The sequence below is a fragment of the Lepisosteus oculatus genome, chromosome 6 (genome assembly GCF_040954835.1).
Source record: "Lepisosteus oculatus isolate fLepOcu1 chromosome 6, fLepOcu1.hap2, whole genome shotgun sequence".
Lineage (NCBI taxonomy): Eukaryota > Metazoa > Chordata > Actinopteri > Semionotiformes > Lepisosteidae > Lepisosteus > Lepisosteus oculatus.
Genome location: NC_090701.1, coordinates 966982 through 984202, shown reverse-complemented (window position 1 = coordinate 984202; position 17221 = coordinate 966982). Strand labels below are relative to the sequence as shown.

The following is a 17221-nucleotide window of genomic DNA, read 5'->3' as shown; positions in this document are numbered from 1 at the left end:
CAAGTGCACAGCCAATAAATCCTGTCAGCGAGAAAAAAGAAAGACAAATTATTACTTTAGGTGTTCCTTTCAAAGACTGCAAAATACAAAAAGGAAGCAGCTTTGCTTCATAAAGATAAGCAGGGCCAATGTTCTAAGGTCAAAAATTATTTTTGCAAGGCACTCTCTTTCCTTGCGCTGTCTAAAGGCATGTTCTTGGGGTTCGCTGGCATCTTTGAAGCCGTGTGGAGTTGTGGTCAGGGCTCTGGACTCTGAAGGGGAATGTCGAGCAAGACCTTTCACTAAGAGCGAAGCAGTAATATGCACAACTGTATAAACAGATACACATGTTAGTTTTGGTTAAAAGCTCAATAACTTAGTTATTGCTATAAAGAGCACAGTGTGTGCGTGCGTGCGTGCGTGCGTGCGTGCGTGCGTGCGTGCGTGCGTGCGTGCGTGCGTGCGTGCGCGCACCCCTAGCCCCTGGCTCACCCCTAGCCCCAAGCCTCAAAGGATAAAGCAGTTTGCTGAAAATGAATGATTTTAAGTGTGAAGCTTTCCAGCTGAAATGATATTTCTTTTGATAACAACACCTTGTTCAGACGAGGGATAACTCATTGTTTATGTTTCTGTGAAAAATGTAAGAGACTGTTTAAAGTGTTTAGTGCTTTAAAAAAGAGTTTAGTAGTTCTTTATTTAAGATGAACAGAACTGATTTTATTATGTTGCAATATTATATCCTGATTGCTTCAATCACTATTGTGCACTATTTAGTCTTGGCAATGCTGTTGTGTTTTTTACAGTAGATGATTATTTGAGTTACAGTAGATGACTTGGTGATTCTATAAATGTAATTGGTTTGCGTAAGGATGGCCGTATATATAGCTATCAGTGTGATGTTTGTCTATAAATGTTTCAATTTGCAGTATTTTTTGGTTTCTCCTCTATTGAAGTTTTCATTCAGCTTCCACTTTGAGATGTGGATTAGAGCTTATGCACTAGACAGTGCTCTTCTCTAATTCTGATGGACAGATTCAGGCTTTTCAGAGTCCTGGGGCGCCAACAATGAGATTTCTTAACCTGTTTGTGAGAAAATGATGTTTCTATTGGGTTTACTGAGTTTTTACTTATCCCTGAAGATCTTCCCGTACAACAATGGAAATCTGGTTTTGGACCAGAGGCAGACAGCTGGTTGATGCTGATAAGGTGATTAGGAGGAGTGAGGGCTGAAACTTCAGGTTTTTATTGTCTGTAAATTTGGGGAATTACATTCCACTGAAAACTAATTTGCAGAAAGCGGGATGCTGGGAGGGAAGAAATATTATTTCCTTCTCCTGTTGTTATATTTACTGTAACTCCAAGTGCCCAAACATGTAGGGCAGGTAATGTAAGCAATTCTTTTGCTAAAGGTCCATGATAGCATTGCTTACATCTCTTGTTTGGTTTATTTTCTCCATCTGCTTGAGGTCTTTCACATATTCTGAAGCTCCCTTTTCAGTTGTTTATCAGGATGCAGATTGCATCCTGTGAGAGGGTGATAGGTTCAGGCAAGGACATGAAAACTCTTGTCTAGGCTTACCCTCCTCTCACAGTCCTGTTTTGTGGAGCATTTTAAAGCATGTCAAGGTAAGACAGAGCTTGTTAGAACAGAAAGTCACCTCCGGTCTCCATTACTGATCCGTGCTCCACAAGGTGAGTTATGAGCATCATCCTTAGGAAAGTTTTCACTTGAACTCCGGAACAGAAATGTCCATGAGAGAAGTGAGGTACACAAACATACAGCGAGCTAGAGATGCCGAATCTTTTTTGAGTGCCCCTAAAACCTTCCTTCATGCATTTGTTTTAAGTTTTAAGTCTCCTTAAAAAAACCTTGTGTTTTTTTTCTGGCAGGATCCAGAGGATCCTACAGCAGTCAGCACAGTCACCTTGGCGCTGAGCTCCGGACACTGCAGTCTCCAGAACACCACATTGACCCCATCTATGAGGACAGGGTCTACCAAAAGCCCCCTATGAGGAGTCTCAGTCAAAGTCAAGGAGACCCACTGCAGCCAGGACACACTGGCACCTACCGGACCAGCACAGGTAAGCCAAGGGGACAGCTGGGCTCAAAGGCAGTCCAGGCACTTTTTAAAGTCTGTCTTGTTCCTGTGCTGTTGGAGGTTTATGTCTTCTCCTCAGCCCAGCGAAGGTAAGAATGCTCCAGCCTCATTTTCACTTTTGTCATATTTTGATTGCAATCCTGCAGCCCCTGGGGAATGTGTGTGAAGTAAATCAATGACCATACCAAAGTACTCTGATGATAGCCGTCCTCACAATGTCTTAAAAAGGAGAGTACCTACTAAAAATAATATAAAACATCAGATAGCAATATATGGGGTGAACTGCTGTAGAACACTGCTAACTGAAAGAAGCGGGTGTGAGCTACAGTATAGTTCATGAACTGTAACTGATGAAGGCACAAAGTTGTCGAAAACCCTGTGAATGAATCCACTTATTTTTGTGAGATAATCATCTCAGTGTAGGAGACTGATCACTTTCATATTCATGTTGTTGTTTGCTTGTCTTCTTGACTCGGCCCATGCGCATTTGACAGTCTCCTTGCTCTGTTTCTTGGTGTGCCTGCAAGACATACTATGTGTTTCCTGAGTTTCAATGAATGAAACATTAATCTGACCTGCCAACACAGCAAGACTTTACCGAATTATAACTGAAAATACTCAAGTCTTTTCTTCTGTTAAATTTAACCAGTTTATAAGTAGATGTATGTGATCATAAATGATACCAGTTTCCCTAAGTAAGTAACAGTTCTGTTCTGAAATGCACTGTGCTTCAAAGTCTTTGTAAGAGTGATGAGCAAAAGTCATTAATCAAAAAATCTGGAGGTTAAGTGGATGTGGCAAAAAAATTAAGAATTTCAGTTTTCAGTCTACATGTCCTCAATTTAAAATGTTTGCTGTTTTTCCTTCCATTGAGATGGATACAGTCCCATTATCTTACTCTCATTCTCTCAAGTCTAACCTCTGTCCTTCCTATTTGCCTTGTGCCGCCCTCTCCTCCTCCGTCTGTGACAAAACCCTCTACGTCTCTCTTGCCCCCTCCCTCGCCATTCGCACATACATTTCTCCTCTGTCAGGACCTGTTCTCCACAACTCCCAGTCCAGTTCCCAGTACTCTGCTTGAGAAGACTGGGCGAGCCTCCCTACCCAACTTTTCTGTCCACTCCTCCAGGGCTCTGCATCTTGCCTGATCTTTTCTCAAGCTGCTCCGTTAATCATTCCCTGCACTGGCTCCCTATTGCTGCACGTATCCAAATCAAAACCCCCGAGTCTCAACCACCATCCTCTCCCGTTCCCGGCCTCCAGTTTCTCCCTCCCATCACCCCTCCTGCCCCCCCTCTCTGTTCCTGCCCCTCCTCTTCCAGCAGATTTCCTGAGATTTCCCAATCCATGGTCATTCTCTGCCACCGGTCCTCCGTGGGGAATGTGACCTGCTCTGTCCCTGTCAGTGTCATCTCAAGGGTTCCCTGTCTGGCACTGGTGATCTCCCAGCTCTCAGTTACAGTTAACTGGTGTGCTCCTGCCTCTCAAACTCGCACCACACTTTATTTATTGCTCTTACTCAACATTATCTGGACACTATTTAAAACCATTTCATTTTTCACGGTATCAAATTCTTCTGCCATAATAACTAATTAAGGTTAATACTTTCCTAGTGTCCTGTACATGAAACAGACAATTAGTATGTTTTTTAACTAGTGCGACACGTTTTTCATTTTTGGTACATATTTGTGGAAACATTTTGGATTTTTCTCATGACTGTAACATTGTTCCTTCAGGTTTCCTAGTCAGAAACTAGGAGGATCAGCTGACTTATACAGAAAAGAAAGAAAATCCCCTTTCCTTTTTGCAGTTCATACATTCGGATGTACATTAACTATGTCATCTTATATGTTATTAAAACTTAAAATGCCTCTTATTTTCCTAAACATGTTTTTGACTAAAACTGGCCTCGAAAGATTCACATTTGATCTGTTTTGGCTCCTGCTGTGTATTTACAAAGACCGTATTAAACGGTTCTGTGATTGAATTTTCACCGTGACAATTCAAGCTCATTTTTCTGACTCCTACCCATGGACAATTTGATGTGCTGAATTATTTGTCATTGTATTGAATCCAGTCAACTGTATTTCTTCATCAGTGATTTTTACCCATAAATCTACTTAAAGGAGTAGCTGTGAAAGGCAGGTCACTATGTATCTTTAGAGCTGGTGTAAGTTGTAATTAAATTAAATTCGCCCACAGATACCTGACAAGCACTTTTAATGTGCGTCATATAAGACCACGGTGTCAGTAGATTTAAAGACAGTGAAGGTGATCTTTAAAGATCTGATCAAACTCTTTGGTGCTAGTACCAGCAATGTACTGTAATATTAAACACCTAGTCAATGGCTAGTTCCAGAATCTATTGCTTACTTTATTTTGAAATGTTTTGTTGTTAAGTTTTTTTTTTCTTTTATGTCTGGTAGAGGTTACAAAGGTAGTTTTTGGTTTAAGTGCAGCTGTGAGGTCACACACCGTGCAGAGGACATCTGTACAGGTTATTCCAGCCCAATATCCAAATCCCGGGAAGTCTTTTCCCGGCTCACGCTCGAGTCGCCCACAATGGAATTCTTTTCCAGATGCAGGTCAGGCCATGGCAGAGCTCAGGTGCCCAGCCTGTTTATTTCTTCTGTGTCTTGCTGAGATACCATTAAGAATAGTGAGTGTTTCTCCTATCGATTGTTGGGATTCTTCAAGGATCCTGTGTTTTGTATTTAGTTCACATTAGTGCTCACTGGAACAGGAAATTAAGCATCCGTGTGGTCTTTGAGAGACATGCTTAAATTAATCTTCATACATTGGGAGAGAGTGGCCTTTGCTTGGCAATTAAACCACAGTGGGGTGTGATGTGTTTTGTCTTCTATCCGGTACAGATGTTTTATTTGGTCTGAACCCCAGACTGATTCAGGGGTCAATGTGGGGAGCAGACAGGTGCTTTGAAACCCATCTAATCCACTTATCTTATAGCGGCACCTTCACACTGAGTCAGAGTGCCTTCAGTGGATTCGCTGATAATGTCGTCAAGAATCACCGTTTCTGAAAAAAATAAATACATGTGATTGTGGCATGAAATTCTGTGTCAGAGAATGAAAGCTCTTTAGTGTAAACTTTTCCGTATTACTCAAAACTGGGGTGATACCTGTTGCCTGGCAAAACTGTTAATGTGTAAAACTGAGCAAAGTAATTGTAGACCAATAATTCTCATGTATTTTGGTTGTAAGGTTGTGGAAGTTATAATTAGAACGTAGTGTTCATACTTTACATTAAATATATCATAACTTAGTGCTTGCACAAACAGTATGTACAATGTTATACATTCAGTTTCAGTGCAATTAATGTGTAATATATTTTCCTAAAATATGTAACTGCACATGCCACAGTTATTTCAAAGCAAATATGTAATTACAAATAGCTACACTGTAAATACGAATAGTATCATTGTAATTCAGAATAGTCAGCAGCCATATCACCCTGCAACTCACAACTGGCAACCCACTGAAGCTAAGCAGGTGTGAGCCTGGTCAGTACCTGGATGGGAGACCTCCTGGGAAAAACTAAGGTTGCTGCTGGAAGAGGTGTTAGTGGGGCCAGCAGGGGGTGCTCACCCTGTGGTCCATGTGGGTCCTAATGCCCCAGTATAGTGATGGGGACACTAGACTGTAAACAGGCGCCGTCCTTCGGATGAGACGTAAAACCGAGGTCCTGACTCTCTGTGGTCATTAAAAATCCCAGGGTGCTTCTCGAAAAGAGTAGGGGTGTAACCCCGGCATCCTGGCCAAATTTCCAATTGGCCCTTACCAATCATGGCCTCCTAATAATCCCCTTCTATGAATTGGCTTCATTACTCTGCTCTCCTCCCCACTGAGAGCTGGTGTGTGGGGAGCGTTCTGGCGCACTATGGCTGCTGTCGCATCATACAGGTGGATGCTGCACACTGGTGCTGGTGGAGGGGATCCCCATTACCTGTAAAGCGCTTTGAGTGGAGTGTCCAGAAAAGCGCTATATAAGTGTAAGCAATTATTATTATTATTATTATTAATTATAAATACATGGAAATTTAGTATGCGAGCACAAAAAAGTGCGAGCTGTGAAAATGCTGTGTTATGTTGTGTGTAGAAACACATAATGCAAACAGCACAAGCCAGAGAAAGGGGAAAGCAGGGGTGGTATATTAAAACAATCAGTATTTCTTTCTGAAATCGCTGCGGGAGTTGGTGCTGGTGTCCTCAGATCTGTCAGATGAGATGACTTTGTCATTGCTTACGGATACTTGAATTAAGTCTCGTTATAGTCATGACTTGAAGGGTTTGGTTCTTTTCAAGTGTTGTTCATTTCTTCAGGCCTCATAATGTGTCTGATCTCTTTTCTTTCCACCGTTTATTATGATGGAGAAAATTCACATTTTATTTCTTACAGTTTTTATGGGGTTTTCAGTTTCATGGTCATGGTCATGGTTAAGATTTGTTTTGATTTTGATGAAGTTGAAGTTGTGTTTTATTTTATTTTTACATTTTTACTCAAGGCTCTGCAGTCTCAGGCATCTGTGGCATTGGACTGTGATCATGTTTCCTTTATTTTCTAGGAATCGGTCATGTTCATTTTGTGTTGTGCTGAAAAGTGTATTTTAACAACATATACTATTGTTGTTTAAACAAAGGAGGCTACACCTTGTGTTCCTTCAAAAAAGTCCTGATTTCCCATTTTTTTTGCAACAATTAAGGCTGTTGGTTTAACGCTGGCAACATCACTGTCACTAATTAAGAACAGAAGTGTCCTGCAAGTTCCTGTTGCCTTGAACCACATATACTCTTAACACTGCCTTCTGGGAAAAACAAGTAACTCATCTAATCGTTAAATGAAAATGCAGCAGACGCTGAGTAGTTTTAGGTTGCTTAGCAACCATTGGTGCCATTTTTGAGAAAGAGACAACAGCTATATAAAGCTGGGAGAATATTAGCATGTCTGCCAGCACTGATCTCATCAGTTCTTTAGTATTACTTGCAGGGCTTCTGTTTGAGGAATTATACAGGGTACTGTTCTTTCATGTTTGCCAGTTAAATAAAATAATTAATTAGCTTCTGAAACTGTTAAATGGGTTTTTCTTTTCTATTTAATTATTCTGCAGTTATTTTAAGTTTGAGCAGCCCATTAACTGTTTATTAATGTATAGTGTTTTCCTGATGCTTTTCTAACCAAAGAGACTGACATTTGTTCTCTTCTATACAGCCGGATGCTTTATTCTGGAGCAATGTGAGCGAAGAATCTTGCTCAAGGGCACATCAGCAGAGTCACCTAGGATTTGAGTCCACTGCCAGTACAGTTCTAAACTGGCAGCAGTGAGCAGGAGTGGCTGGGGCTCTGGACTCTTCTGGATCTAACTCCAGAGTACTTCACTCAGATGGCTCCTTTAAAATGCCCAGCTATAGAATTGGGGGCCCCAGACGAGCATTATAAACGAGAATTTGTCCACCGTTGACTCATCTTGTAAAAGCAGTCGTGCCAAGGTCATTGTAGAGAAGACAATCTTTAGTAGAGACTTCCCCTCAGGACGTTCCCGCTGAAACTTACAGACACCTGCGTTCGCCCATTTCTTTTAAATTGAAGTTAAATTTAATTCGGATCTTTGAATCAGAAGCTTAACCTCTTTTTCTTTGGTGGTCATTCGATTTCAAGAGAAACAAGAATGCCTTTTTCACAGTTAAAAGAAATAATTAGAACTGTTGAAACTATTGTAATTATTAGAATCCAGTTATAATATTTTCAATTTGCCACAGTTAGTTTATTTCTCTGCTTTCTTGCCTTGGAATCTGTAACTGAGAATTGCCTTGAGGGATTTGATTAGTAAGAAATGAGATTTTCTATGATAGATACAGTTTCAACTTTTGCAGTTTTACTTCCATTTCCCCAGTGTTGCTGGAGTCATTTTGCTGAGAATCTTGTTTTTACACTTGCTCTGCTGTGGATATTCACAAAACATTCAAACTGTCTGTCAGAAAGCACACAAGCTGTTTTAAAATGTGTCTCAGAACAGATAGACTGCAGAAAATTGAAAACAAAATTACATGTAATGGACTTATTTTACCTTTTTATTAATCTGGTTGTAGAAAATACACTTTCAAAATCTGATATGTTAGTAAGTAGGTGTAATGTTATTTGCCTGATGCTTTTTTAAGAATACAATTCTATTAAAAAAACAAAGTGCAAATGACAAGTGAATGTTTTCAGATGGGTTGAAAGCTAAAGAGACACTAACTTTGGTCATTGCTGAAAATATACTTGTATGTCTCAAAGATACAGGTTGCTGTCATAACTGCCCATAACTGCCTCTGTCTGTGTTTTACTGTTATATTTCCTTCTGCTTTAAATACATGCCAAAAAGAATATTTATGGCTTGAAACTAATCAAGGGATTTGAATTTAATCCATACTAGGTCATGGCAAGCTTTTTTTCACCAACTGTGCTTCAGTTAGTATTTTGACGTGCTTACACTTAACGACTGCCTGTTGGGTTGTAATTAGTTTAAACAGGAATCATCTCCAATAGTGTCACCAAAGCAGTAAGGAAATATCAAAGTGTGCTCTAGTTAAAGCACAGCACGGCCACGCTCCATCTAAGGCATTTTACTGCACAGAACACATTTTGCAGGTGCGTGAATCTTGTGGATTCACTGCTGTATAAGAAAGTCTGCAGCAACCTTCTGTCTTTGATGCCTAAAGAAGAAAAGTGACTTTTGCAATTCCTTTTAAGCTATTTATCTCAGTTGTATTCACCATTTTCAAATGACTAAAAGGGTGTATAACATTGACATTTCCAACTTAGTCAAGCAAATTAGGCTCTGTACTGTATTTTAATTGAAAGGACATCAGCGCATGAACGGTGCAAATTCATCTCTATAGAAAGTAGCGTTTTCTGAAAATAAAAAGGGTTCACCCAGCCCTAGAGGAAGTGCTTTCTCAGAGGATCAGTGAACAGCATGGTTTCCTTTTCCATTCAAACACTGCCCTGCTGACTGAAATGACCACATTGTTTGACGGTTATATAAAAGAGTCTTTTTCAGCAAGGTCTAGGATGACACAAACCTAACTTGATGAAAAGAGCCCTACACAAACCCTCTGCACCTATTCATTTTTCCCTTGGAATCTGTGATAGCAAGTTATCCCAGACACACTTACTCATGGGACATGAAACCATTGAAACACATTATTACTCTTCTTGTACTTACCTGTTGAACTGTAGATTTCAAGACACTTAAATTCGAGATGCGATTAGAGGAGAGATGCACTGCAGGTTCTCTTTGCACAGATGCCTGTGTGTCTTGGAGCATGAGTACTACTGTATTAATGATTCTAAGAGACAATGATAGAAGGTCTGTCCAAATCAAAAGGTATGTATGTGTCCTTTCCAAAGCAGATTGGCAGTTTAAAATGAGGTGAAATTCCAAAAACACCAGTGATACACATTGTTCTTCTTTCCTGAATTCTTGAAATTAAGATTCACAGAAAGGTTTTTGGACTGTTTCTTGATCGTGAAGGAAGTGTTATTCAGGTACAGTATGTCTTTCACTGATTTATCTTTTCAGTTGTGATTTGTAGTCACTGCAGAGTAATGTTCTCACCCTCAGGATTAATGCTCTTGGCCTGCTTTCTCCCATCCTGTCACTCATTTTGCTCAATGCTGTTGCTTTAGATGGCTTAGACTTGTCTTTGTGATGCTGCTTTGTGGAGGTAATGTGCTAAAATGTGTTATATTCTCTGCAAAGGAGGTTTTCCACACATACCAGCGGAATTCAGCTGTGCCTCAGAGAGCTCAGACTGCCTTCGCATCTGAGGTCCACTTTCAGTCTCTTGCAGAGCTGAGTTGACAATAAAAATAAAAACGGATGATTTTTGTCTGTGAGGAATTTCATTGATATTGCATACATATATATTTGTAAGCTATTGGCACAATTGCCTTGACTTGTCATTTGCAGTATTGCTCTGAGGTCAGACTGATGGAAGAGGGTGCAGTGTTTATGGTAAAACAACTATGCCATTAAATATGCCACACATAAAACAGTGCCAGTGCCTTATTTATTAATAGATTGATGTTATTTTGCTGAACTCAGTTCTTAGTTCCACATATTTGGTAATGTTTTCAACAATTCATATTGAGACAGGGCTTTTAAACTATGTATTTTATCAAGCTTTAGACATCTGTATTATTTATAAATAAGCATGAAGATCAAGAGGCTGTTTTTCTGATACGCTTTACCAGCATGATTGTGCCAAAGCTGTGTCCTTTCAAGTCCGAAGAGAAAAGGTGAACATGTCAAATACTAATTGAGTCAGTTGCCTTGTCTTGAGGCCCCAGAAAGCACTTCCATGATACAAACAGGCCATCAGATTCAGATACATGTCAGATCTCAGGGATACTTTGTTGTTTCCAATGTGAAATGAAGAAAGTGTTGACTTTGCTCTTAATGTAGACCTGTGGCTATCAATATCAAAATAAACACAATTTAACGAGTACTCAGCTCTAATGTCCCGTACAGATTTTTATAACAACCCAAACCTTTAACATCTTATTTTACAAGACATACTGTGTACATTTCATTTCATGAAAACTTTTGTTTGCTTGGAGCAATAGCCCGCAGATAAATAAAAGATCAGTGGCATTGTCTAATGCTGCAACTTGGAATGGCAAACTCGTTGTGGAAATTCAAGTGAAATTCAACATAAAGTTGTAAATGTGAGTCATTGTTTAGTCTGACGGAGGACATGGACATGGTATCAGATGGATCTGTACAAGGAAAAGGAAACTCCTTACAACTGTGCATTGCTCTAATGCAATACTCCACGAATACTGAAATAAGTACAGTATGACTATAACTATTCAGTATAACTTTGTTCCTATTGCTTTGCTTTGTTTTTATTTATTAGATTTTGACTGGTTTACTGTCTTTGTTCCATGGTGCGATTGGACTGGAAGGTAGTAGGAGTCCCAAAATAATTTTATTAGAAAGCCAGCTGTCATTGTGAGAGCCTGTCTCATGATGAACTGGACCCTATCTCTTAGTGACCTGAACCCTGTCTCTCAGAACACTGGACCCTGTTCTGTAATGAACTGGACCCTGTCTCTTGGTGAACTGGACCCTGTCCTGTACTAAACTGGACACTGTCCTTTACTGAACTGGACCCTGTCTTGTACTGAACTGGACCCACTCATTCAGTGAACTGGACCCAGTCATGTACTGAGCTGGACCCTGTCTCTCAATTTTACTGGATCCTGTTCCAGAAAGATGGAGCTGCAAGGCGAGACAGAGCCCCTGGACAGGACAGAACCAGTCCATCACAAAGCCTCTGAGAAAGGAACAATTTAGAGGAAAGCTTTATTATTGCTGCACATGGGATTATTTTCTATTTATTTACAGGCTTTAAACTAAAGTTAATCACTTTAAAAGTGCTCAAACACATTTATCATAATGCTTCCTTTCTGCCATTGTGATCTAATAATGATTCCAGCTCTTGTCTAATTACAGTGCAGCTATGAGCAATGACTGCCAGTGCTTCATCAGTGATTTACAAATGTGGTGTGCAGCATGAAGCACCAAGGAACAAAATAGAAATCCTGTTATTTTTCAAACCACAGAACAAGTCTTTAAAACAACATAGCAATGAAACTATGCATCAGTTGTATGCATCTGTATGTGACAATACATACAGTATATATTTTTAAATGTGAAAATACTATATCTTCCCTGGCGACACTCAGCCCTGAAGATCAAAAAGTTCTCACTTAAACCCACAGAAATGCTGTTTCTCATAAGTTTCTTCTCAAACATTCCGTCTCTTTAGTTGATTCAGTAACAGCAAATAAACAGAGACATATGTGCATAAGATGTGTTGAGTGTGCAGAAGGGTAACACTTCCCACAAGCTTATGATTTGTCAGAATAAGCAACATTCGTCTTAATAGAGGGTTTTGAAAGAAACTAAGTCACAAATTTAGAGAAAGACTGCCATCTGCAGAAGTGCGATTGGAAGTTCGGGTGATGTGCGCAGGAAATGTTAAAGCGTTGTTGGGTTTTAAGTGTTTTCTGAGTATAAGTTTGACTTGATGCTTTGATACACAATCACAATGTATTAAATCTAAGTTTCCAATTGTTATATCCATGTGCAATCCAGTTTGTGGGGCAAACACAGTGTTTTAGTGGTTGTGCTCGACTTCTTGATTAACTCAACTGTCCTGATGGCCACTACCGTATGTCATGCATGAGAGTTCTCGGCAAGGAAAAGTTTTAAGTATATGATATTTTAGAAAGGGGAAATGGGTCACTCATAAAACTGTTCTTAAAAAACTAAAGCATCAGTAAAAAGAAGTATGTGCAATAAATGTTAAAACTGCGATAAACCCCTTAATCCAGAATGGTTGTCTCTTCCTATTAGCTGACTTTTTGGTCATTTGGCTCCTAAAGCTCAGTAGTATTAAACACTGGTGCTGAAGCCCAGCTTTACAGCTCCTCTGCATTGTAAATCACCTGCCTGAAAGTGAACAATAAAAGGTGACGTGATTTGGGTTAATGCAGAGATCTGAACTCCAGAACCCCACTGCTGAAGCATACATAATGATCAATTATGCATTCATGGAGGACACATTCCTGGGAATGATGGATTACAGCAGTAACTCACACTGAGGCCTTCCTACATAGATACTTAAGGAGTGGCTTCCTTAACTGCAGACTGATTCGTACAAATGGTCACCTTGTGCTTTCATGTTCCTGCTACAAGACAAAGGACAGAGGAGCATTAATTTCCTCTACGTGTAATGTGTGCAGGCAGCGATTACTCAGTGGGAAATTAAAATCATTAAGACACGCTGGTGCCAACTCCTCGACGGTCTCAAACACACTGAACAATTTCCACAATTACATCTGACAGAAAGAAAATTATATGTCTGTACGGACATACATTAAAGCTGATCTTTGTGAATGTAATGTGAAGTGATGGAATGGATCACTATAAGGAATATTTCTCTATAAATAAATATTTGCCAGGAAGGTAAACTGGCATACTCTTCAAGTGAATTGGTGCACCAATGTGCAAATATTTCATGGCAAGAGTTATTTTGGTATTTGTAGCATATGTCTGTTATTGCGCAATGTCATACTCTGTGTGATACTGCATGTGTAGACTTTAGCCTTGAAGAAAGGAGCATTTTGTTAATGTTAATACAACAGCAGTATTGGGCTTGAATTAAAATATTTTTAGGGGTTCAATTGTAGTTATATCAAAGTTGCAAATTCACTAAAAATGTCTGATTTCATAAATTTTGTGTTGAATTCTTTTGATTTGTGCGGTATTTCAAGTATTTGTGTTATATCCCCTTTGTGAGAGTGATTAGGCAACAGCTTTAGAATGGTTCCCTTGCTCTGCCGGGCTTTAGACAGACTGTGTTTTAGACAGAGAACCTTCTCTTGTAAGCAAGCAGACTGACTTTCCAACTTTCTCATATGTTTTTCATAAGTGCTGTATTCAATGTTGGATTAGATGTTTGCTCTTTTAAGACGTGAATTCTTAGAATATTCTCTTTGTGTTCTGTATTTTGCTGCTCCTAAAATGCAGAACTCTTGCATTTTATTTCTGAGCTGTGTTACAGTGTATCAGGTCTAGGACTTTGAAATCCCCTTTAAACTATTCTTAACAGTGTTCAAGGTACATTTTAAATACAAGATAAGTTATAAATCATTCAACATTTTCAGAACATCCCAAAAAAATGCTAGATGTATTTTAGTTTCTTAAGTTGCACTATGACTTGAACCACTATCTTCAGGCTTGTAGGTAACTGATTTTGGTGTACTTCCTGAACTACCAAATATTTTTGCAGAAATGTAACTTTAGAAGTTAAACAGTTGACTTGTTGATTACACTTTGCTGTTATCTTGTGACAATGTGTAACAAATCACCTATTAATGATTTCTGACTTATTTTGTGTATTGTGTGAACTACCTTTTGTTTATTGAGGTATAGCATGTACTGGTATAAATACCCACGTGGTGATTAAATCAGTTTCTCAGGGTGAATATAATATAATTTTACTGTGCTTCACAACAATTTTCTTTTTGCAATTTCAACTTTAACTGTATATAGGATTTCATTAGCTATTTGGCCAATTATAGCAAACAAAATGTTAGGAGAAGCCATGTTTTATTGTGTTAGAAAGCAGTCTTAACAGACTCAAAATTGAACTTTAGAAAACCTCTTTAAAGGTTCAGTAAAAAGCATTTGTTGGATGAAAAAGGTCAATTTATTTTTATCTACATCACACCTTTAACAGCCTGTGGGATCTGAAGCTCTTCCTATCATATGAAGTAAGTGTAGCATTTGGTGATAACTGTCTAAAAGATAAAGTTATTTTAAAGGTAACCACTGCAAATGTTGCATTAAGAAGCTCAACACAGGTGAGATTAAAGATTCTGAAGGCCTGCAGACGATGGTCTGAAGAAATACAGAAAAAGCATAATGTGTGATGTATGGTGGCACAAAAGTGCAAGTTTTTACTTGTGTGTGCAGAAGGTTCTCGATCGGAGGAGACTCTTGGTTTGCTCCAGAACAGCAGAGCACAAAGCTATCTCTTCTCCTCCAGCTCTTTGATCTCGATCTGTTACATAAATCTATTTTTGACTGCATATTGTTTTCTAGAATCAAAGCTTGAATTTTATAAAAAACATTAAAGGATTTCGGATGCCTTATTGCAGTGATTCCCAGTCCTAAACCTGATGTCTCTGATATACAGTATAATGTTTTTTACTCCAGTTGAGTCCTCAGTTACTGCATCACACCCTTGATTGAAATAATTATTTGTTTAATTATACATTTGTCATATAATACATTTTTCAGGGTTTGTAGCTGCTTGGAAGCTCTGTTTTAAGTTACAGATTGTTAGGCTTGCCCCCACTGGAACACCGTGTTTGCAATGTTGGCCGACGACCCCTCCGCTCAGTGCCGGAAACACATTCTGACAGGAAACCTGTATCACCTGCAGGCAATCACACTTCTCTTGGTGCAGGTGATGCAGAATATGTAAGGTCGGCTTTTAGAATGCTCAGGTATAGCGTTAAGAATGCTCAGGTATAGCGTTAAGAATGCTCAGGTATAGCGTTAAGAATGCTCAGGTATAGCGTTAAGAATGCTCAGGTATAGCGTTAAGAATGCTCAGGTATAGCGTTAAGCTCTGCGTAAGAGTCTGTTCTTTGAGTCTTTACTTGGAGCCTCTCAAGCCATGAGTTCTTTCGTTCCCTAGTTCCCTGCTTGGTGCTTGCTTTGGATCTTTGAGCCCAATTTGTCTTTACTTTGTCTCTTGAACTGCCCTTAGTGTTTTGTGCTGTGATTTGCCAGTTTTGAACCCTGCTTTATTTTCTATCGCAGACTCTGGAATGTATTTGCCTGTACCAGTCTCTGACGGTTTCCCCTGCCTGCTACAGCCCCACTGCGCCTGTGTGTGCACTGCCCACTCCCTTCCCTGTGTGCATGTTGCCTGCTGTTGCCCTGGTTCTCTAAGCTGTCTGCCCAGTGCATGGGTTCACTTTATGAAAACAGGCCACTGCTTCCACCACCACAAGAAATCAGATGTGAGATATGTTAAATCAGATACAGTAGTTAACTTGAAAGCAGCTTAAATCAGTTTAAAAACGAATAACCCTATTAATAGTTCAATGAGAGGTCTCACTAAGTAATGCAGAGACCTCAGCTGTTTTACGTACAAGCAGATACAGTGGTGACCAGCACAGGGACCAGGAAGTGTAGTAGAGGGGGGTGGGAGTGCTGTCCAAGGACTTTAAACCAGGCAGCTGCCACTGGCTGATGTGGATATCTGGGCATCACTAATGCTTTGTTGTCTATCTGATTTGACAATAAACCATGTTTCCTGGACAGGAAATAAGTGACACTGATATTCTAGCGACCTCTTGTAAAAGGGCTGAATCCTAAAAGAAAGTGATTGCTGCAGAACAACGGAATTTCCTCAATTGGCATGAAATAGAATTAGTTTTTTCCAGCGGGCCCTACTCAGAGTTTTCCTCGCCCCAGGAAACAGTGACAGGCAGTGCCTGAGATTGAGGCTCTAGCTGTTTCTTTCCTCCCATCAAGACACAGGGTTTATCTCTCCTGTTGTGAGAAAGCCAGCAGTGATATCACTTTAGAATCGGCTCAGGATCAAGGGCCTGCCGAGCTGTTGATTATACTTTCTAATCAAATAGATGGGTGGAAATCTCAGAGCTTCTGAAACCTCAGTTTGAAGGGATTACTAAATTTTACATAAACATTTTTTTAATTAACAAAAAAATTCCTCTTATGTTTCCTGTGCTTTTTTTTTGCATTTACATTTTCTCTCTACTTTTTTACAACAGTGGCAGATTATTCTAATTTGTGGTCATGGTATCTTGCACTGTTGTAGTTGCATATTCCCTTAAAGCAATTAAACCAAGTGGTGATTCCAACTGGGTGGTTATCTAATATAACATAATTATAACATTATAATTAAAAACAATTTAAAATATAGTTATAACGTAAGAATTATGTATTATTGTGAATCAGTTTTTTTACATTCTACTGTACTTCCACCTTAAGAAGTCTACCCGTAGTATGAATAAAATCAGAAAATTACCCTCACAGATCCTCAGGCAAATTAACCTGAGTGAATTCTGAACCTCATTCTTTGCTGAAAACCCTGCTGCATTTATTCTGTTGTGTGTTCCTTTTTTATGACACTTGCAAAATTGCATTAAGAATGGCTTCATTTGTTTTCCCACTGATTCCTCCAGGAAGCTCTGTAAACTTTAACAGCTTTGCTTTATCATTTGGGCTACAGTGCATTACAGAACTACAGTACATTCTGAAGGTTTGACCTGACACATTTACTTCTTCCTAGAATGTATATTCTGAAGTATAGAATAATGCTACATGCACATGATATTGACACTTTGCTTTATTATGTCACTATTCAAAAACTGCAGACGCTACCAAATGCAAAGACAGTTTGTCCCTCAGTCAAGTGTATTTTGGTTTTGTTCACACTATTTATACCTTCATATCCAGCGTATTATTGTAATTTACCACTCTACATTAGTCTACACTGTTGTGTTTGTTGAAGCTATTTTCTTGTCATTAT

The 17221-nt window shown here is 39.3% G+C and overlaps 1 protein-coding gene across 5 annotated transcripts in view; it reads left to right on the top strand.

The window, feature by feature from the left end:
- The window catches only part of ctnnd2a (catenin (cadherin-associated protein), delta 2a), a 302050-nt gene that overhangs the window by 158459 nt on the left and 126370 nt on the right, over window positions 1-17221 (top strand). For all 5 annotated transcript variants that reach the window (XM_015354990.2, XM_015354991.2, XM_015354992.2 and 2 more), the window contains one exon: window positions 1870-2061. In XM_015354990.2, coding sequence (XP_015210476.1) covers window positions 1870-2061 — 192 coding nt within the window. The remainder of the gene's footprint in view (window positions 1-1869; window positions 2062-17221) is intronic.